The sequence below is a fragment of the Sciurus carolinensis genome, chromosome 16, assembly GCF_902686445.1.
Source record: "Sciurus carolinensis chromosome 16, mSciCar1.2, whole genome shotgun sequence".
Lineage (NCBI taxonomy): Eukaryota > Metazoa > Chordata > Mammalia > Rodentia > Sciuridae > Sciurus > Sciurus carolinensis.
This window is the reverse complement of record NC_062228.1, coordinates 8,854,547-8,877,775: the sequence shown is the minus strand read 5'-3', so window position 1 is coordinate 8,877,775 and position 23,229 is coordinate 8,854,547. Positions and strand designations below refer to the sequence as shown.

The 23,229-nt window shown below is 48.7% G+C and overlaps 1 protein-coding gene across 1 annotated transcript in view; it reads left to right on the top strand.

The window, feature by feature from the left end:
- Vat1l (vesicle amine transport 1 like) overlaps positions 1–22,743 on the top strand; it is a 141,535-nt gene extending 118,792 nt beyond the window's left edge. Inside the window, exons 8-9 of the mRNA XM_047529028.1 lie at positions 18,990–19,073; positions 20,249–22,743. Coding sequence (XP_047384984.1) covers positions 18,990–19,073; positions 20,249–20,347 — 183 coding nt within the window. The 3' untranslated portion in view covers positions 20,348–22,743. The remainder of the gene's footprint in view (positions 1–18,989; positions 19,074–20,248) is intronic.
- Positions 22,744–23,229: the final 486 nt, after the last annotated feature.

Below are 23,229 nucleotides of genomic sequence, written 5' to 3'. Positions count from 1 at the left end.
AAGTCTAAGGCGATAGCCTAAAGCATTTCAACAAGCCCAAATGGCATGAGAGTTTTAGCCAGTGGTTTGCCAGTGAATATTTTAACAACCAGATCTTAAAGTAGGGCATTTTGTAGCATCTTCCCATTCCCATGGTGTAAAGATTCCCATGTGGCCAACATCAAGCTACCCATGTGCTATCTCCTGACTTGCTAAGTTCCTGAAAGTTTAACTGTTGACCTTCATGAGCTAGTTCAAGCCACATCCAACACACCACTGACTCTAGCTTAAGAGTTAATATGAACTTTGCATTCAGCTCAATGATACATACTCAATTAAAAATGCTTTTTCTCCACCTTCAAATTTTCTAGCATCATCTAATGTAAGGTTCCCCAAGACAGCTCTCCCCACGTGTGTGAGGACTTGGGCTCAAATTTGGACTAGCTTCACACTGACTCACTTCATGGAAACTTACTTCCTTTGCATTTATTTCTCTCCATCCTCCAGATTCTATCAGGAGTCAAGTCTCGGCCCCATGTGTGCCCTAACACCTTTTGAACACTGTCCCTCTTTTAACAAAGAAAACAGAACTCAGGTTCAGGCAACCATCTCCATGTAGAATGAAATAAAATTGTTTCTTTTCATTTTACTTAATATGTTCTACTGTTTATAGCACATAATACTGATTTTTTTTCATGTATGGAATAGTACAGGGATTTCTTTAAAGCATGTTACTAGTATATCCCTTAATATATCTTATACTACAGTGGTACCTGGATGAAGCAACAGTCTCTTGCAGTTAGGAGTCCTGGTGGGGGGGGCCATGAGGCCCGGCCTCTCATAGATTGTGCTTGGAGGGCCCCTGTGGGCTCAGAATAGCCTGGGTGGCTTGGGTGTATTAGCTGTTACTCACTACTTTTGGAATCTGCTGCCACCCAAACAGGTTAGGTTCAAGCAGCAAGATACTGTCTCATGCTCATTTGTATCAGTTGCTGGTTTGCGTCATTGCCCATTTCCATGGTGTAAATATCTCCAACAAGAATTGGTGAATATCTCAAGAATTGGGAGGGAAAAAAAGGTGCACAGTCAGCTTTCCTGAACCCACAGGAGCAGGTCCCAGCTTACCACTGGATTCAGCCACACCTTTGTGAGGTCCTGGACTATACAGAAGATGCCACACAAAGCACATTCACATGTGCCTCATGCAAGTCCCCCACAGCTGTAGCTGCTGCAAATGATGGCTGCCATTCTGCAGATAAGTAACTGTAGAACAGAGGATGCATGGCGAGCCCAAGTTCACACAACTGGTCAGTGATGGAAGCAGGGTTTGAACCCAGGTCTAAATCAACATGGTACCTCGTTCCCACTAGGGCTGGCGTGGCTCCACTCAGCCATCACCCCCCTGCATCCCTCAAGTGAAAGGTTGCAGCCTCCTTTCTCCCTCCTCTTGAGGCCTGATGTGCTCGGGGCATCTGAAGCTCTGTCCATCCTACTTCTCTTTTCATACCCACCTTCTGCTCCAAACCCATCCATGGGGAAAATCTGAGACAAAATCATTTTCATCCACCAGATCTTTCACAAAGTCCTTGTCTAGCTCCCAGAAAACCCCAGTCATCTTGCTGCTGCGAAGGTTCACTTTCACCTTAGCCATGACATTCACCTTCAGGCTCCTACCTGATAAGAAGAGAAGAGTACTGATCGAGTACCTATTATGTGCCCCTGCTGTCTTTGCCCACGTATCTCACTGCATCCTCGCAGCCAGTCCCTGAGGTAAGCAGTGTTGCCACTTTACAGCTGAGGGAATTGAGGCTGAGAGTTTGAGTGACATCTGGAGACCACCCAGTTTGGATGTGAGGAGGCTGGGGTCGGAGTGCCAAAGCCTACCCTGTCTCTACTAAACTCCATCTGCGGAGACTCACTGGATCCTCACTTTGTCATCTGAGTCAGGGTGCAGGGTGGAAGGGCAGAGGAGGGAGCCATGTGACCTCATGGAGCCTGGGTCCTCCAGGGCAAAAGCTCCAGGATCCCCAAGGACAGAGCATCTCCCAGATTCATTGAGGAGGGAGAATAAGATACACTTATTGTCCTGAACGCTAGAGGGATTCCTTGGATTTCTGTCCCGAGCAGGAGCAGCGGGGAGAGTAACCGATTCTCACACTCTCAGGCAGGTTTGGAACTATCTGCTTGGATTGGCCGCGGTGGCTACTTCGTCTCCCTGCAGTAGCCCCCATGCTCTGCTTTGTCTGCCCCTTCCTGGTCCCCCAACAGCGCTAGCGTAAGGGCAGGGAGATGGCCTAGCCCTGTAGATGTTTGCTGAGTAGATGTGTCCATATTGGTTGCACTGGTGTTTCCGGATCATTCTCCCCTCAGACACTATGGCCGGTTAATGCACCCGGGCTGCTCATGCAAGCTCCCCCAAATGCAGTCATTTCTAGAAAGGTGACTGTGGTTCTCTCAGTTCTGGGGACGGGGGGGAGGATAAAGGCACTAGGACTCACAGAGGAAACAGCAAGTAAATTGTCCTCACTGGATCTTTAAAACAATCATTGAGCTATTCAGGCCAAGGGCTCTCAAACATCTGTAGCTGTGAGTCAGGTAGACCTCTCACCCCACCGCAGATGGAATCTCTGAGTCCAGAAAGTGAAGCAATTTGCAAAAGCCAGAGTTTCTCTGCAGTGGCAAAGCCAGCTCTGTTACTGGTCTTCCCAGAAGTAGGTCCCATTCTCCTCCTATGTGTGGCGGTTACTCAAGAAAAGATGACCTTGGCTTGCTCCTAGGCCCTGAGGAACCAGCCTGCCTGAGTTGTGAGCCCCACATTGACTTTAGCCTTCCAAACACTGGAAGGAGCCAGACTTTTCAAGTAAGAGAAACCTGAGTTTTCATCCAAGCTTTGTCGCTTACCAGCTGTGCAGCCTCAGGCCAATCACTCACCCCTCGCTGCCAATCTCTTCCCTTCTATTCTCCATTCTCCGTCACTACAGAGGTAGAACTAAGAGATGATGTCCTGGTCTTCATGGAAAGATGAATGGATTAATGGTGAAGGTTAATGCCTGAACCTTCAGTTAATCTTATTTACATATTAAAACCAATTCTCAATTCATTTAATACTTAGGTAAATATTGCCGTGCCGGACATAAGCCAGACAGTGAGGGAGGACAGGAGGGCCTCCAGAGGTCAGGGTGACGATGGAAGTGGTGAGAAAACAGAATTTTGAGAGAAAGAGAATTCTTTGGGGAAACGGGAATCTGGCATCCCCAGCCCCATCTCTCCCTCTCTCTAATTATTGGTTCTGCCAACTTCAGAGGATCAGGTTAAGGGAGGTCCCCAAGTCACTTCCACGTGTAGACAGTGCAAAACAGTGATTTGGACTCAGGAATGTCCTATATTTCTAAACTAACTCTGCTGCTTACTAGTGGTGTGACCTCAAGCAAGTCATTTAACCTCGAGAGCAGTAACCTTTCCAGGAGCAGAGCACAGGGTTCTCCTAGCAAATGCAGCTATTTAGGATCACTGGCCCTTTTAACCCCCTGCAGCGGCAGAACCAGAGCAGATGAGCATGCTCTAAGGGAAGCTCCAAATGAGCCACCTTTATAGGTCTGGTCCCTACTGCATTTGCCAGCTGATGCCTTGCCCCCTGGCCTGGCCCCCTCCAAACCTCCTGTTCCTAATGTCTGCCACAAAGACAGCAGGTCTCAACTAGAAGCCACTTCGTCCTTCAGCAGACAGATGGAAACATGAAGACATTTGGGGTTTTCACCACTGGAAGAATACTACAGCCTTCCTGTGAGTAGAAGCCAGGGATGGTGCTAAATGTCCCACAATGCCCAGCGCAGCCCCCACCACCAGGAAATGATCAGCCCAAATTGTCACCGAGCACGAAAATCCCTACTCTAAGAACGAAGTGAGCAGCGCCGCTCTGGAAGACACATTTGCCAGAATACCTTGGATTTCCAGCCCAGAGGTGGCGTAGACCCTGAGGGGAAAACCTCAGGCTTCCCAGACAGAACTGGAGTCTGTCTTCCCAGGGTTGCACCCTGGCTTTCTCCTGGTGGCTGCTCTCCATGGGACATTCAAAGACACCTGCCAGCAAAGCAGCTCCCTGCAAGCTGGCTCCTCATTTCTGGAACAAGACCGATCACTCAGAGGATGCAATGCGTATTTTTCCCTCTGCATTGGTAAGGTATAAATAGACCCCAGATACCTAATATTTGAAGATGTCCGTAATGGCCCATCATGTAGTTTGGCGTGCCTCGGACCTTCTCCCACCCTGCTCAGGGTTGCTTGGCGTTTGTCCTTCACTTCTCATTATTTTTGCTCACCTGCTCTACCAGGTTCAGTGTTAAGTGTCAGAAATGAAACATTTGTCTGACACTCTGAGCCATATCTGGGTGACCGGACCACTGTGCTGTAGGAGGAGGGAAGCAGGCCGTGGGGTCACATGGATACCAGCTAAGACTGAACCCCAGCTTTGCTGCCTTCTAACTGTGTGGCTTTGGGAAAGTTGCTTAACTTCTCTTGGCTTCAGTTTTCTCATCTTTAAAGATGGCAGTGTCTCACACTTCTAAGATGTATTAGCAGCACAGAACAACCAAATGGGGGTGGGCACAACAGATTAGCTTCCAATCGCTCTGACCCCCACCTTTAAGTCCTAGATCTTTACTTTTTAGCCACTTGACCTTGAGCATATTAAGTTCTAGAATGTTCCAGTTCCTCATTTGCAAGACAGAAGCAATGTACCTGCCTTGTGTAGCCCAGCTAACCAAAGGCTGGCAGCAGGTTGTGTGAGTCCTCAGTACACAAAATCATCGCCACCATTACCATTGCTCCTACCTACAGTAGGCAGAGCTCAAATAGCTCTTCTCATCAACGTCGTTATTCTAGATGTTTCTGTTTCTTAAACAGCTGTGGCTGAGAGGCAGGTATACCTGTCTATTCTTTGGGCCATGACTGTGCAGACTGTAGGGAAGGAAACAGTTCCAGCAGATGGGACCTTCACGGGACAGGTTTCTCCTACCCCACTGCACTTGTGCAGAAAAACCAAACATTCTCCGAGCTGCCTTTCCCAGGCCGGTTTCTTTAAAGCCTGCCTGGAATCCAGAGTAATGAAGAAAGACGAGGCTAATTATAGACTCGGCCTTGCACAAAGGCCTGTCTGCTGTGCGTTCATCTGGACCATCTGGCTTTAGTCAAAATCTATTCAGAGTGTTCAATTTTGGAACCACCTAGAAGCTAACAGACCCAGTCTGTCAAGTCCCTGGGGGCAAAGACACCATCATTTGCTTTTGTATTTAGCACGATGCTTACAACTGCCCTGGCACCTAGGGAAGCCCCCGAAGTGTGGCTTGTGCTATCTGTGTCCGTGAGACTGTGGACTCATTTTCCTGGGAAGGTGGCTGATTCCAGGTTGGAGCACTTATTTTTTTGTCTTCTTCTAATAGGAAAAAGAAAAAAAGGTAGCATGTGCTCAATAGAGACAATTAAAACTACGCTCTTCAAAGAAAGGAGACTTAAGGAAGCGCTTACGTTCCTATCTCTGCCAACAACCCTAATGAATGTTCTGTTGTCTTCCGATATTTTCTTTGTGTGCACATGGGAATTTAGTTTTTGCTTCTGTTTTGTTTAGAAGCTTGATCATTTTAGAGATTATAATTATACTGTGTAAACTACTTTTTTCCCTCTTACACCCCGCCTTGTAAGCATTTTACACCAGAGTGGCTGCATGATATTTTAACCAATGGTGATACCTGCATTTAATCAAGAAATCCCCTATTGCTGAACCTCTAGGTTACTTTTTCATTTTTATTGGGATAACTGCAAAATTTTAATATAAGCTCTCTTTAAAAGAAAAAAGTTCCAGATGGAGGATTATTTCTTTGGGATACATTTTCAGAAACAGGATTCCCAGGTCAGAGAATTTTTAAGATTTTGCAGGGTGCTCTAAAGACCTTTCAAAGACTCCATGAACATGCCGTCAGCGACTCAGGGTGGAGGTGACTTCAGCTTCTTGTCAGCCTGGGTGAAATGCCACTCACCTGCCCTAAAACTTGCCTGCTACGGGGAGTTGTCCCTTCCCCCAGATCTCAGAGGGTCCGACTGCTGTGCAGTAACCAGGCCTCAGTGATCCGTCCAACCCGACCACCCGATGAGCCCGTTTGGATCGGGAGCAGCTGCAGTCTGCTGGGGCCTGATGTGACCCATCCGGCCCCTCAGAGGGATGCAGAGGGGCTGGAAAACCACACCTTCCTGAACCCTTTACTTTCATTCCCTATATCCTGGACCCAGTTTGGTCTCGTTACCATGGCAACACAACCTCGGCTGATAGATATTCCTTGGTGCCTAGAGGGACGTCTCAGCGGATGGGCAGGCACGAAAGATGCAGGGAAGGAAAGGTTAGCGCTTTTCTTTTTCCTGTCCATGCCTCGTGACAGACAGAGATTAAAAATCAGGCTTTAGAGTCACATAGACCCTGACAGAGGGAACATCAGGAAGGTTCCGGGGCTCGCAAGGCCATCTCTTTCCAGTGCTGATTAAAATGGATGAGGATGAATCACATTTCATCTCTCCTTGGTGGAGAATCTTGCAAAGCGTGGGTCATTGTAGAGAATCCGTCCACTCTTTGGGGAATTACCTGACTTGCAAAGCACCTAGAATGATCTTAAAGATGCAGTGGGCCTCAGCCGCCCCACACCTGTCTCCCACCTCGGATCTTGCCAGCTCCACGTCACCAGCATCCCTAATCCCGTTCTCTCTGGTGTCCCCGTTTCTGTCGCCCAGTGCCCACCTGTCGACACACCCTCAGGTCGAGGTTCCTGAGACTCGCTCCACCATGGCTAGCACCCGGCTGCCCACAGAAGAGAGCCCCACAAACCAGCCCCACTGCATCCCCAGCCCACATGCCGCCCTCGCCGACTCTTCCTGAGGAAGCCATCCATTTCCCCTCAAGCTTGGTTCTCTTGCCTGAGTGCATGTAGCTGACTTCTGGGAAATGTCAACCCACTCCTGGAAACCACCGGAAACGCCAGTCATCTCCAAATGGAGTCCTTTCCTCCCCTGAGCTCACACGCCTCTTCATTCATACTTTGAATCTGGCTCTTTCCTTGCTCTGCCAACTGCCTCCATGGCCTCCTCCCTCCTGTCCCAACCTCCTCTTCTCCTCTCCACCTGATGACCTCCACCCTCCTGTCCCAACCTCCTCTTCTCCTCTCCACCTGATGCCTCCTCCCCTCCTGTCCCAACCTCCTCTTCTCCTCTCCAGCTGATGGCCTCCTCCCTCCTGTCCCAACCTCCTCTTGTCCGGTCCCAGTCAGTGGCCTCCTCTTTCCTAGGGCAGAGGCCTCCTGCGTCCACCTGCGCACACTGCCTGCCTGGCTCCTAGCAGGTGGAAGGTTCTATTTCTTGACCTGGCATCTGTTTTAGTTTATAATAAAAAAAATACTTAAAAATCCAAAACACAAACAAGAAACAAAAACCAAACTTCGAAAGCTGCTACTGCTGTACTGGGTTGGCTAGTGTCCCCCCAAAATCCATGTCCTTCCCTCCACCTCAGAACCTTATTTGGAAACAGTCGTTAGAAATGTTGAGACATTGCAAATAGCTACAGGAGGTCACACCGGGCGACCTCTTGATCCGACAGTGACTGGTGTCCTTGTGAGCAAAGCAGAAACAGAGGCAGAGGAAAACCACCGTGTGAAGATGAGTGTGCCGAGGCTCGAGTGACCGGCCACAAGCCGAGGTCCAGTGAGCACTGCCAGCCACTGCCAGAGACCAGGGTGAAAGCCTGGGAAAGACTCCCACTGAGCCTCCAGAGGGCCCAACCCTGTTGTCATCTTGATTTCAACTTCTATCCCCAGAACGGTGCACGAGTAAATGCTTGCCAGGCGTGGTGGTGCACGCCTATAATCCCGGCAACTCAGGAGGCTGAAGCAGGAGGATCTCAAGTTGAAGGCCAGCCTCAACAACTTAGTGAGACCCTCAGCAACTTAGCAAAACCCTGTCTCAAACTAAAAAATAGAAAGTGCTGGGGATAAATTCTTGCTGTTCTCAGTCATCCGGTTTGTGGTACTTTGTTACATTTGCCCTAGGAAAATGATATCCTTCCCAAACATTACCATGTGCTCGTCATTTTTTAAAAAAACGAAAAGAACGACTAGTATAGCTGTACAATTAATGCTATTTTCAAAGTATTATTTCTGCACTTTTGTCCATATGCAGTTATTTACCTTGTTGTAGTTAAAGACCAAATACAGTTTTATTTCTGAAAAAAAAAAAATGAACTTTTTTTTTTTTGGCTTGGCTTGGCAGAACACTGATCTGCATTTCCCAGTTGAAGGATTTGCATCTCCACCCGCCTTTGGCTCACACTGCCTCCTGCTGTTTCCTGCCTGGAAATGCCTGCTGCATTTCTTGCGGGCAGCCCTACTTCTGATCTCTCCACTCCCGTCGCAGTTAGGATTGGGCTTGTAATTCCTTGGGCTGCGGAGCTGCTCTAGTAACACACTGAGTCTAACTCGTCACACAGCCTCTGACCCCACCATCACGGAGATCAACCCCTCCAACCATGAGCAGAGGGTGTTCAGCTGCTGGGTCCCTGAGGTGCCACACAGAGACAGTGAGTGGGTTTAATTAACTGTGAAACAGTATCCCGCAGGTTTCTTCATGCAGAAACCTAATTGGTACTTGTGCAGCACCACAGCTGAGATCCAGTTCCTTGTCAAGGACCCTCGAGTGGAAGGAGTTGTCCTGTGGCCCTGCTGCCTTGTGTGGTATTTATACCAGGCTGACGTTAAACTAGGCCCTACCCAGATATCAATCCTTTCACCCTCTCAGGGGGATCTTTGCCAAGCACGGGGCTCATCTTTCTTGTTCCTGGCATGAGTCACCAGGCAGGCAGTGTTTATTAAATGAAGCCCTGTTTCAATTTGAAGGTTCTAGAACTTCAAAACCCCAGACTCACTGGAAACAGACTGCCTGCTGGTCTCAACAGAGAGGTCTAGGGTGAGGCCGACAGGTTGCTTCGTTAAAGCAGCACACATGACTTTGGTGCAGGCAGTCATCATATTTTGATCATATTTTGAGAATAATCTAATCAAGGAGGATTTCAAAGTCAGAAACCAAGTGTTCTGCAATTCAGCACCCATCAAACTGCACGCTACACACTCTTCCTAGACATGGGGGGATGGCAGAACCAAATCTCCTATGGCCACATCCCTTGTGATGTGGGGATGAAGACACCTGTCCATCAAGGGCCCACTGACCAATGAAGAGAATGGAGATGGGCAATACAGACCCACCCCAGTAGTTCTCACCGGAAGGCAGTGTGCAGTAAGGGGACATTTGGCAATGCCGGAAAGCATCTGGGAAGAGCTCCTGGCACCTAGAGAGCAGAGGCCAGGCTGCTGTTAAACATGCTGCAGTGTACAGGACGCCCCCCAGCAAGGAACCACTGGCTCTAAAGGCCCGTGTTCCTCGGTTGAGAAACCCCTCAAGAGGGAATGGAATAGAGGCGATGACCCAGGAACAAGCAAAGGGTGGACAAAGCTCAGGGAAGTAATGATTGCTCAGCTGTGACGTGGTACCCAGCCTCCTCCAGCCTTCGCTCCGCTCCCCTGCTCCTTGAGTCTCCCGATTCCAGGACCCTCTCTTAGGACAGCCGTGCATTGAGCTCTGGAGTTGTGTGGAGGTGGGCATGGAGCCTGCGCCTTCCTATCCCGCCGTCCCACCTTGGACAGCCTCTAACATCACGCAGCTTCACTCTTCTCTCAACTCTCCTCTGTGAGCAACAGACTCGAGAAGAAGAGGGATATTTTCATGTACCCCTGATTGACAGCCTGACACACTCCCCCTTGACTCACAGGGTTGATGCGACGAAATGAGATGATGCACATAAGGTGCTTTGCGTGGTGACACACCTACTGAGTCCTTGTCACCTGTCAGCTGCTGTGACGGCGATGAGCAACCTACTCTGCCCCTCTGTGGACTCATCACCCCTGCCATGTCATCTACGCTCACCGGAAGTCCTCACGTACAACATGAGTCATCGTGTCTTATGCTCTTGGGTTCAGAGCCTGTAACCCTCGCTATCCTTCTCCATATGGGAAGATCCATCAGAAAGCCCTGTGAGCCAGCGTAGGGGTGGGGGACCCACAGCCAGCCCTCTGCAGGAGCACTTGGTCACAGATGCTTCTGACACAAACGGGATCCCTCTGTACTTCAGATCATTCCAGAGTCCCCAACTTGTCCCAGGCTAAGACTCTGCCTCTTGGGCCCCTGTAATACTGCACCATCACTCTGACATTTGTCCAAAAGACAGTTAGGTCTAAGTGACATAGTCAACATATCTCAATTCCCTTAAGTACTAAAATGTCCCTAAATCCCTGCAAACCAACCCTTTCTTTTTTCCTAAACCTAAAGGAAAAGTTACCTGTGCCCTCCAAACTGTCCTTTCCAAATGTTATTAGTTATAACCAACATCTTCAAAGATGGTACCCACACAAGAACCTACAAGGCCTTGAAGGCTCTTGGGACTCCTGACAATTTGTTTTAACCCTTTCCCACAAATTCCCACATTTGAAAATTCCAGGTGAAAACGTCAGGCATCATAAAGAGACATTGTTATTAATATGCAGATAAAACTAGTGCCACCTGGAAATAGGACTGTTCCCACATCGGTAAGGAGCTAGTCTCCCAAGCAAAAAGGCAGCATCTCTTGCCCTTTTTTGTTTTTTTTTTTTTTCTCTAAAAAATTCGAAGCAAGAATGCCTTTAACGTATATTTTGGAAGCTTTCCCCTTGTCTTGTGGAATTTGGGGGCAGTAGGATCTCAGGTTATTCTAATCCCTCAGCTCTCTGCACAGAGCAATATTTCCTTAGGTTATTTCTGTGTCCTTCTGACTGGTAGAGTTGCAAGCTTCTACTCGTCCTTCAAGTACCAGACTAAATGCCACTTCTTCTCAATGACTTTCCCTGGTTTTCATCCTTCCCCCACCCCAAGCAGGTTGCTTCCTCTTCTGTGTCCAATACGCTTTCAAGCATATCTCTTGAGATCGTACAAAATCCTGGGGTGCAGCTCAGTGATGGAGCACTTGCCTAGCATGCGGGAGGCCCTGGGTTCCACCGCTGGTATTGCAAAAAGAAAAAAAAGATGGTACGATGGATTCCTCTTCAGGTCCTTCTGAGAGATGGAGCGTGTCTAGAAGAGGAGGCTTCACACCCTCCTGCCCAGGCCTCGCTCACATGTTGGAACCAGGATCCAATGAGGGTTCACTTCAATTCTGTTCAACCACCCAAATCCAACACTGTTAATAAAACCAACACTGGAGACAGTTCACTAGATTTTTTTTTTTTTCATCTTTTGCTTTAGTTCAGAATAGAATAAGACGAGAACACGCTTGGCTTGGCTGTGGATTGGGTAGGCCTCTGCAGGATGCTCTGGCTTTGATTCAGTGTTTAAGTCATTTGAACTCCTTGTGACCAGGATGCAGGATCACGATGGTCAGTGTCACTTGGTCACCCAGAACCAGAGGACCAGGCACTCCATCCAGACCTTGCTGCCTTGCTGTTGGCTTGCCCTTCTTCCTCCCTCAGAATGTTCCCATCGATGACCCTGGAAAAATCCTCTTAAAGCATCCCCATTTACTGTCCTGCTACCAATTAGAGACTTCCTTTCTAGAAGCCTCCTTGCTGTTTCCCTTCCTTTAAAAGTGACAGCCATCCCCGCAGGGCCAAGACTGGGGTGAGTTAAGAGAGGCCATTAGGGCGTCAAGGGCAGGGCAGTGCCCGCTCTTGGGTGCCGACCCTGTGTTACACAACCTGAGAACGGCACCCCTCTACACGTCAGGCCTTAGTCCCTCTCTTTGCCCAGCCTAGTCCATGCCCTGCATTATTGCCAAAACTTCCCGTGTATCTCTTCCAGAAAGGAATTGTGTTGGAACCTTTTTCTCCCTTTCCAGTGGGTCAACCCATGGACCCGACATCTTGTTTCTCTCGTGGCTCTTCCATCAAAATCTTGGGGCTCATTTACATTAAGACACCCATGGCTACTTAGCAGAACCCAGAAACTGCAGATCCCAGTCCTACTTGAAATGAATGTTACTTTCAAACACCCACCCAAACCCCACCAGAGATGGACGTTGTGAATGTGAGTCATAGTTCACAGATGTCTTTGGTAAATATGCTTCTCAATTGTGCCGTTACTTACTTCTTCATTTTCAATGCTTTTAATTTATCATCTGATAGGCCGAGTGATCCATGGAATCATCCATCTTTACTTTTTCCTACTTGAGGTGGCTACACTTATTACCATTTGTAACACAAGCCCAGGGCTGTGGTCATTAGGTGCTGTCACTTGTACCTTCATGACTCTGTGCCTTTCACACCATGCAAAAGGAAATTGAATATTGCAAAGCATTCAATGAAACCCCCAACTAAGACTGAGCATCGTTAACCAGCCCCATTGCCCCAGAATGAAGAAATGAGCCACAACGGTGGACAGGGAATGGAGATGAATGTTTCCGGAAACTCTTGGGAATGTAGTACCAAAGGTCCCAACCAACCTTCCAAGGCCAGGGGACTTTTTCAGCCTCTCCTTTGCATTCCACTCCCTTGCTTGGAGGAGCTTCTCCCTCCCTCTCGCCATAGCTAAATCCTATTCACTCTTAAATCCCAGCTCCATGAGTACATTTTCAGAGCAGCTATCCATGGTCCTCCCGCCCAGGTCACATCCCCTGTCCACATTCTCATGAAACCATCTTAGCAACTATCAGGGGTCATCTTTGGAGTCGTTGGAGCAAGCCTGTGACCCCATAAGCCCATAAGTGCTTAAGGGCAGGAAATCTGGCAGACATTTTGTCGTCTTTCCACCACCTTCCCAGGGCTTAACACTGAGCATGCTCAATACATTTGTTCTGTTTAAAAAATCATGACTAATTGTATCAGTCAGTATCCTGGTGGGAAACAAGTAGCACATTTATTTGGGGTTTCAAGGGTTTTTTAACCTTTGTGTTTCACTGAGATGCTTTAGGGTTGTTGAGATGTTTGTAAACTAGCAATAGTAGGAAGATCTTACCCACTTCAGGCCCAGGGAAGAAAAAGCATTATGGGATTCCAGAGAAGCAGCTGGGACTGGGCAGGAGCTGCAGTTTTGGAGGGGCCTGGGTACTGCCAGAGACCTGGCTCAAGGCAGGGATCAAGGAAGAAACATCCTGACCTCCCTCCTGGCCTCTGATCATTTCCTGTATTTCTCAGTAATCAGAACCAGTTGGAAGCCATTGGACAAAAGATCCACTAAAACGTAGGATTTGGCTGTGAGGTGTCCCCCAAAAGCTCCTGTGTTCGCGCAGGAAAATTCAGAGGGAAAGTGGTTGGATTACGAGAGCTGTAATTTAATCAGTCCATCCTAGTTTGAATGGACCAACTGGGTGGTAACTGCAGGCAGATGGGGGGTGGCTGGAGGTGGGGGGTGGTGCCCTGGAAGGGCTCCGCTGCCGTTCAGCCCCCTCCCCTTCCTCTCGCTGCCTGGCCAGTGCTCCCTCTGCCCCAGCCCCTCCTCCATGATGTACTGCCTCACCTTGAACCCAGAGCAATGAGTCGGCTCACCATGGACTAAGTCTCTGAAACCATGAGCCAAAATAAAATTTCCCTCCTCTAAGTTGTTCTTGTCCGGTATTTTGGTCACAGCATCACAAAGCTGATTAACACCTAGTCCACGGAGAAGGGCTGAGAACGAATGAAGAGAGCAGCACCCTAAGAATAACCAGAAGATCAGGGTGGTGGCTCAGGAGCCCTCCTCAGACTTCCGGAGGTCCCTGCTCTCTTAGTTCCACGGTGGACAAAAATAAGTATGGCAGTTTGCACAGCGTGAGTCGGTTATTCTGTCCCCGGGTCATGCCTGAGAACGGAACACCCACAGACTCACCAAGAGCATGAACCAGGGATGCCGGGTCAGCTACGCCAGGGTGCAGAGCATCAGAGCCAAGTTAACAGATCAGGAGCTCTGCCGCATGAGTCTGGCGACACAGCAAAGTGCTTTCAAATAAACAGAGCCCCGGAGCCTCTGTGCTGAGGTCTGTCTAACTTTAACCTTGAGGGACTCGGCTGGGACTGTACGCAAAGAAGATAGGCTTGGGGACTAGAGTCTGTTAGTGGCAAGTCCAACGAGAAGAGAAATACAAGAGGCAGAGACTCCAGGAGGCCCACAGAGGGCCCTTCCCCACAGTGCACTGTGACCTGGCTTCTCTAAATCACCAGGACCCAAGATCCAGGGACATCGCCAGCCATCAGCCTTTCCCCTGGGCTCTGGTCACCTTCTCGTTCCCTCGGCTTGTCCTACGCCTGCTTCTCGGGTGCCGGGCCTGTTCGAGCTGGAGATGGGAGAGGAACCCATCTTAGCCCAGTTTCCATGGCCACCTCCTCATTGTGGCCTGGGCCATTCAGGAAGTCACCCAGACCCAAGAGGCCCTGCGCTCACGACTCTGATACCAGAAGACCCTGCGGGCTTCTCCTACCTCTTCCTCTCTAAGCCCCACACTCAGGTGTTTCCTGCCAGATGTTTTCCCCTGGCTGGACAGCAGGACTTCCAACACAACCCTGGACTTGAATTCAGTCTCTTCTCCTTGGAGAGAAAGCAAGGTGAAAGAGGAGGAAAGGCACCGTGTTCCGATTCTGTTCCCAGCCTGCGCCCAGCAGCTGTGCCCAGCTCCTGCAGTCACCCCCTTACACCCTTAGGTGACCCACAGCACCTCGCAACCTGGGGTTCGTTGTTCCACCATGAAGCTCAAGGACTACAACAGGAGCACTGAACAGTGGTGGACTACCGTCATTGTCATCACCATCGTCGTTGCACTGTGACAGATCCCTCCCTGGGCACCCCATTCTGACGTGCCAGGCATCTCGGAGCGTCATCGTCCCCCCAGCCAGCTGAGTCATCCTCAGTTCTTTCTGCCCTCTGTCTCCATGTTTCGTCATCAGGTCTTGCCTGTCATGCCACCCAGGCACTGTGTCCCATAGCCTGGCCTGCCCGTCACGTTTGCAGGTCCTCAGGCTAGAGTACAAAGGGGGGCTTCCAGCCCAGGGGCCACCCCTTCTCTCCCCACCCTCGAGTCCCACCTGCACCACCAGGACAGATCTTGCTCACACGGTGGAAAGTTCCCATGCAGTCTGGAGGATACTTGGGAAGAGGATTCTGGGAACCCGCAAAACAAGAGCATGGTCTAGAAGTGTGTGCCGGCTTTGGACACCTATCTCTTTGTCCCCACAGAATCCTCACCCCACGGTTGCGCTGCCGCAGGGGAGGGCCAGGAGGAGGGGTGCCCAGGTCTCGGGTCCTGCAGAACCCAGCTGGAGCCCACCTCTTATTAGGTGGCCTTGGGCATACTGTGGATGGGACATCCCATAAAGAAAGGAGTGACCTCAGGTCTCTGTGGATACCATTCAGAAATCCAGTAGAGGGCACTGGACCCTCGGGTTCTTTCCTAGAGGAGAACAAAACACCTGGTCCTGAGCAGATGGAGGTGCAGGGTCAGTGCCTGATTGTTCCATGCCAAATGCTCGACATGCGTCATCCCTGTTGGTCTCCATGACAGTCTAGGGCATGGGTATGAACATGTGATGGGCAGACTCATGATCCCCAGTGAAGTCCACGTCCTCATCCCCAGAACCCGTGACCTCACAAAGCAAATGGGACTTTTGCCTACCAGATGAAACTTGGTGTGTGGATAAAACAAAGTATCATACGAACATGCCACATGTTGTGCCTGATGAAGAATCGATTGCCGATGATGGTTTCTTTCTCAGTTGTCATCGGAAGATGGTGTCCTAACAGTGTGACTGAGGCTCTCGCTAATTAAATGATCTCTTGGACATACTTCTAGCCCTTGATCCCTTCCATCTAAGAAACTTCAAGGAGTCAGTTCTTTTCAGAGAGAATTCTCCAGAAATATGCAGATTAGAGGCGGCCATGCAGGGAGATTTTTTCTAGCATCATGATAAAGCTTTTACTGGTGAGAAAAAAAAAAAAAGCTTTTTTGTTTCTCTGGGCTCTATCCTATTAGACAAACAGCTTAAAAATTGCTCCTAATCTCCAAGGAGTCTCCAGGTGCTTAATGACTTGCCACAGTGATAAACAACTGAATTCTGGGAGCCATTATGGAAGACATTATCTACCTCTCTCCTTTTCCTTTGAGAATCAAATGAAGCTGCTTAATCTGGGTGGAACTGGGGAAAAGCATTGGTTTTGAAGTCCAGCCAACCTGCTTTGAACCACAGTTCTGTCCCCAGTAGCAGTTTTGCTTCTATTTGGGGGCAGTTTGCTTTTTTTCATTTACTTTTCTTTAGTATCAGGTACTTATCTATAAAATGGGTATAATATATATCTTGTGGGCTAAGACTTACGTGTCTAATTCTTGCAAGGTAGGAATATTTTAAATAAAAAAAAAAAGTAGTGATTTACAACAGCATCTGTGACTGCTTAGTTTTGTGGGGGAGGAAGCCGTGTGACTTCGCCAGGTCCTTTGGCTCTCAAGCCTGCCATCAAGGTGTCTGCCAGACTGTGGTCTCATTTAGAGATTTGACTGGAGCAGACTCTGCCTCCGAGCTCCCTTGGCGTGTTGGCAGGATTTGGTGCCTGGAGGCTTTGGGACTGAGCATCTCAGATCCCCATTGGCTGGAGGCTGCCCTCAGTTCCTGCCACATGGGTCTCTCTGTAGGGCAGCTCAGGACGTGGCCACTCACACCAGGGGAGTGAGGAAGGAAGAAGAGAGTACAGGATGAAAGGCATAGTCTCCTGCAGCCTGACCTTGGAAGGGAGATCCTGCCACTTTTGCTGGGCTCTCTTGGTTGGAAGCAAGCCACTCCATCCAGCCCACCCTCAAGAGGAGGGGCTTACACATGGACACAAGTCCTGGTGGGGAAGAGGTCACTAAGAGCCACTTCAGAAACCATCTGCCATTGTATACAGATTCTCAGTGAGTACAGGTGGCTCCCTTCATCCATGCATTCTGTATCCACAGATTCAACCAACCTCTGATAGAAAATATTCAGGGGAAAGAACTGTTTGAACATGTACATTGATTTTCTTGTTATTACTCCCTGAACAACTTTGATTTCTTGTTATTATTCCCTGAACACTACAGTAGAACAACTATTTACATAGCATTTACATTGTGTAATAAGTAATCTAGAGATGATTTAAAGTATATGGGGAAATGAGTAGGGGTTATACGAAAATACAGACTACCCCAAAGATTTTGTTGTCAATGGGGAGGGTGTCTGGAACCATCCTTCACAGGAATCTAGGGATGATTATGGCCACTCTTGTTACCATCAAATGTGAAAGAACTTCAGAAAGCCAGGTCACCCTAGATATAGAATCTACTGGATTAGGTATTAGGGTCAGACAACTAGCATATGAGATTGACCATCTACAAACAGATCGAGTCTAACCAATGCTAAGTTATCCAAAGACTGTATTCAAAGAGGCATTGAGTTTATATTAAATATTGATATGATAACTTGTTTCCAAATAATAGTATTTGACCACTAGAGGTCAAAGACACCCGTTTCCCCTACATAAGGTTTCATCATATGTCTGTGGCCCTCTCTAGTTATTTTAGAATACCCATGTTTTTATAGAGATGTATGTGAAAATGTATATGCCGGTTTTCTAATTTCACAGTATTACAAAAGCATTTACTCCTGACTTGTGTTCTTGATGATTAACTGTGTATATCTTTATATTCCTTAACAGCTCCATAACATTTCTATTCAGCTGATAAACGAAAGAGCCATCGTTCACTCAGACACTGCCTTACTCTGTGATAAAAGTTGTTCCAGAGATTTGCCTTTAAAAGCAGCACCATGATGAAGTAGTTTTTATGTGTTATTCCACCCATAAATTGAATTATGTCTTTAGAATCAAGTCCCAGAAAAGCAATTCAAATACAAACATTTTAATGGCTCTATCAAATTTGTATACAAATGAATAGAAGCCTTGGGTTTTTTATGTAAGCAAATGCTGTTCCATCAGCCCCAGGCTGAGCTCCTCAAAAGCAGGCACCGTGTCTTACTTTTTATTTTATTTTTTTAATCATAGCATCTAGCCTAGAAGCAACATTCACTGAATATTTGTGGAGAGAATGAACAAAAGGATTTAAAAGTGTGAAACCTTGAGAAAAAAATTATGTAGGCTAGATCTGTTATGAATTTTCCTTTTTAAAACCCAGAGACATTTTGTTTCCATTTAGATTTCCCTTAGATGTGGATGGCGTACCCATGCCGGGAGCTGGGTTCCCTGTGGCCCTTTCCAGATCTCACTGAACCTCAGAGCGCCTCCTACAGTTCATTTTCTGCACAGCAACAGAATGAAATAAAACACATGGGCCTGTGCCCACCCCTGCTTTTTCAGAGGGTCCCAGGGACATCCTTTGGTTTGACATCAGAAAGGAAACAGTGGGTCCTCTTTCCTAGGGATACTCAGTCTGACTCCTGGTTCTGAAGGGAACTCCTCCCAATTGGAGACAGAGTTTCTCCTAATAAATCTAAATCATGGATATATATATATATTTTTTTTAATGCAGTTCAGCCCCGAGTAATGAGTTTATTTAGCCCAAATTATAAATCTGAATTATATTAAGTAAACAGGGCTTAATCATACTCAAAAATACTTTTATTGCTCAAAACTTAGTCTGACTAATACGCCCTGCCACCCTGCAGCACATAACTCTTGGCAGCCCAGAGGTTGTTCCCCCACCCTTTTGCAAAAGAAATTTTCATCTAACTATTCCAAAAGTTATTGTCCTTGATTTTAGACCCAGGAGATTCTTGTCAAGGAAGACCAGAGCATGCGAATGGCACAATCAGAATTTATTTGCACCCCAGAGTCCAGCAGACATGGCGGGTTTCACCAGCCAGCTTGGATTGCAGCGCCCTCTGGTGGGAAACTGGCGTTGTGACATTGGCCCCCTTTCACCTGGACGACCTCTGGTCTAACCAGGGCTTGTGTCTTACTTTGTGTCTCAGGTGAAGGAGGCCATGCAGCGGATCCACGATCGAGGGAATATTGGGAAGTTAATTCTGGATGTGGAAAAGACCCCGACTCCATTGGTGAGTGGCAAGCAGAGGAAATTGATCTGCTCAACAGGAGAGATGAATCCAGGGCCCCTGGGGGTTGGGGGCAGGAGGAAGCCGAGGGCTTGTGGGCTGGAGGAGGCAGGGTAATCGGAGGTCCTCGCCAACGAGGGGGTCACAGCACCGAGAGGGGGGCTGAGGAGGAAAGGGGAAGGCCTCCGTGAGAGCAGTTCAAGAGTGAGCAGGGCACAGACAGGAAAGCAGAGGAAACGCAGACACGCAGACCGGCTGGTGAGCTCTCACGAGGGAGGGTTCCTGGGATGTTCTAAGAAACCCACATTCCAGGACGTGGCGACAGGCCGGTGCGGCTGTGCCGAGATGTTCCCTCCTGAGTCTCAGAGGTACATTGCCTCAAGAACGAAAATCTCACGTTTCAGTCAAGAGTTATGTATTTTCAAAAGCATTTTGGTCTTTCTAACCATAATATAGTTTAGGTCTAACGGTGATTTCACTCGATGAAGGCCAGTTTAAGGAGAGGGCATTTTGTGATGTTAAGTAGCAGATTACGATATGGAAAGAGTTTGCAAAATGCTAAGTCCCAAGGCTGTTTGAAGGCAAACGAGGGGACAAGGTTAGGGAGGAGGGCCTGGGATTCCGGGTCCTCTGTGCCCAACACTGCATCCTTCAAACACGTGAGCGAGTCTATCTCAGCACCATCAGTAGCAGAAGACAGGCCCCAGGGTGGTCAGAACAGCTGAACTGCCTTCAAGCAAAGCGGGGGCTTTGGCTGTCCAGAGGCACTGCTGTCTGGCACGTGACCACTGGGTCCCCAGCTGGCAGAAGGCCTGCTTCACCGGGCGGATTCTCACCCCAGCTGGAGCTGAAAAGCCCACCAAGAGCTGGGGACCTGCTCCCACATGTGACATTGTCCTTGCTTCTGAACCTCAGGCAGCTTTTACTGCTCAGCCCCAAAGAAACAAAGAGACATAGGGAACAGGCACTTGGAGCATCTTGGGGTTTGGAGGAGGCCACAGTCCAGCGAGGACAGGACTAGAGAAAGAAAAGGAAGCTCAGCAGGCACTGGTGACAGGGACAAGAGGCACTTTCTCTATCTCTGGGCATGACTGCTCTCAAGGAAACCTACCTGCGTGGCATCATCAGATGCTCAGGGAAGGTGAGGGTCAGGTCCTAACGGCCTCGTTGAATTACAGATGGCCAATGACAGCACAGAGACCAGCGAGGCCGGGGAAGAGGAGGAGGACCACGAGGGGGACAGTGAGAACAAGGAGCGGATGCCCTTCATCCAGTAAGCCAGGACCCAGGCAGGAGAAGGCGAAGGACGGTTTGGAAGAAGAGGACCACCGCCAACCTCTTCTCCGCCCCCGTGAACACGTGCTGTAGTCCAGTGTGTCGTGTTTGTCTGCAGTCAGCCGAGCTCAGAAGCTATTGATCGCTGTTGTTTTTTGGAATTAAGTGCCAAGCCCATTCCACGCAGTATTATGTCCCTTCCCGATCTGTGTGTCACACGCTCCCCTCTCCCCTGTATCCAAGCCATCCATCTACAGGTCCTTCCTGATGGTTCTAGAATAGCCTTGCAAACAGCCCACAGGCCTGACACCTGAGAGACCAGATGTGGGCAAGGACGACGAGAAGACAAGTTTGGACTGAGAGGTATTGTCACAGAGAGCTGTCCAGGTCCTAGCACTCTTTGGGCCAGTGACACGCTTTGCCACCGGCCACCCGTGCCTCTGATCAGAGCACTCGCCAGTTTGGCCGGGGGAAAGAGGGTAGGCCAGAAGACATCCTCATGAGCCCGTACTCTTAAAAGCTCTCCAACAGTTCTTTTTCTCTCTTCCCTTGAAGAGCCAACTTCCTGACACCCATCCCCCTGTCTTAAGGCCAGAAGGTCCAAGCCACTCTCCTCTAAGCTGCCGACACTGGTTCTCATTCATAAACCCAGGGAGGCAGGTCTGGATTTTTCAGGATAGAAAAAAATGGGTCATCAGCTTGTGCTGGAGGACCAGCCATAGAGATTTCTCCTCTGATGCCCCGTCCCGTGAGCCTAAGCCACGTATGTTGTAAGAACACCCACCACGCTTAGGACTAATTCAATGTCATTCTGAGATTCCACCATGTTTGCAGGCTTGCCATCAACATTACCAATTTTTTAAAATTTTCCATTCCTGGTAGCAAGCAACCCCCCTCCCCAGGGAAGGGCTCCCTTGCAGACCTTATTTGGAAAACTCAGTGTCTCTCCTGTCTTGCTGAAGCATGTTCCGACAAGTAACAACTCTAGTGATGCCAAATGTGTGGTTCCTACCCTCTGATACCCAACCATGGTGCCGATCCTGCAGGGCCCTGCTCCTCAGAAACCAGGGACCAAACTGCTAGATTCCCTGCTATCCCCTGATATCTGTCCAGCTGCCAGCCCCCCAACTCCTTAAAAGCCCCTCCCACTACCTGCCCGTGTGACTGGACTTGAGAGGTGAACACACGTGCCCTGGGGAAGGGCCTCCCCACTCCTTCCTTCTGGTCCTTTTTGGCCCAGTGATTAATCTGTCACTCACGAACCATGCTAGAAACACAAGGAGCCCAGGCAAGTAGCACCCCAATAGGTTTTGCTTTATGGAAGACCTAAGAGGGTTCCCACGTGCCCAATGATTAGGAACCCAACTTCCTTTGCATGGGGGGAAACCTAAGAGTCCATGCTTCACCCAGTTCTTCCACCAACACACTTGACAGTGGACCCACCTCTTCCCCGGAGTGACGGGAATGGATGCGTTTCAACCATTACTTGCTTAGTTTCCCAAGTTTCTTTGTAACAAATGTCACCTCATTCATCGTGTTGTTTTTCCTGTCCTCAGCTTGTGATGATGACTTATTTATGCCAAATATCTATCTGGAAGGGGTCTCTCCTCGTTGTGAACGTCTGTAAACCATGAAGGCAGGAAAGGGTGTGGCCGTCTGAGAAGCCAAGGGATGAGAGTGTCCCGAGAGAGGACGCCCGAGCCATCTTCTCTTCCTGCCCCTGGACGCGGCAGTAGCCAGTTGGGCCATCCTGAGATGGGGGGGTTCATCTCCCTTTTTCTAGACACTATTACTGGTCAGTCATGTTTCCCCCATAGCTGTGCTGAAGGGGCTTCTAAGGGACCACTATCTAAGTGACATTCCCAGGAGGCAGGGCAAAATGGCGTTCCCTAGGGCTGGAAGAGCTGGCCCTAAGAGGGCTGTCCTCCAGGGGTGAGGGAACCTGGCCCCATTTGGAATCCAGATGTCCCTTGTTGTATCCAAAAGAGAAGCAGGGCAGTCACCCCGTCCCACACTGTTCTTTTAGCCGGTGAAGCGAGTCCAGCCTCACTGGCCACACCTGTTGGTTAAACCCTGTCCTCTCAGGATGCGGAGTGAGGAAGCTGGAGATTGACCGTAATGTCAGTGTCTGCCATGAAGAATGGGGGGCAACATGTGGTCGTTCCATGGACTCTCATTTTAAGCACCTCCTTCCCGTCTCCTGGTTGTGTTTCTGAAGGAATTGTGAGGAACGTCTCGGTTTGCCTTAAAGGAACCGCGAAGGCTTCTCCTCCGTTAAGCTTGGTTGGAGTGAACTGAAACATCGTCCAATGTGTTTGTGGCTTTAGAGCTTTTGTTATATTGTGCCTACAAAGCAAATTATGTTTACATAAAAATATAAATAAAGTATTCAGCATAGCATAACCTCTTCTGGCATCATTGAATCCACAAAAGCAATCGGATTCCGTCCCTCTGTTAGGACGGAAAGCCTGGGTGACATGAAATGAAACAATCAGAGCACGGCAGGACAGCCCCCACTGCAAACTGAAGAGCCCGAGGGGAAAGTGGGGACTGAACGGAGACAAGCCTTTGTGAAAAGCCATTTTGTGCAAGTATGGGAGCCCATGCATATGCTAATGAGCTTGCTTTAGCCATACTCCCAACATCCTGGTGTATGTGAGGAACATATGCGATTGTTGTGTCAATTAAAAATTTTAAAAACAGACTTTCCGGTTCCTTCAAGGCAAGAAAGTAAAAGCACTCAAAAAAAGAAGCGTTAAAAAAAAAAAAAACTCTATTTCCAAACAAAAATCCCTATTATAAACAGTCAGTCTATATGACATTATATGATGGAGTTAGTTTTTAAGACACATTTAATAAAGAGGTGACCAAAAAAAATCGTGAA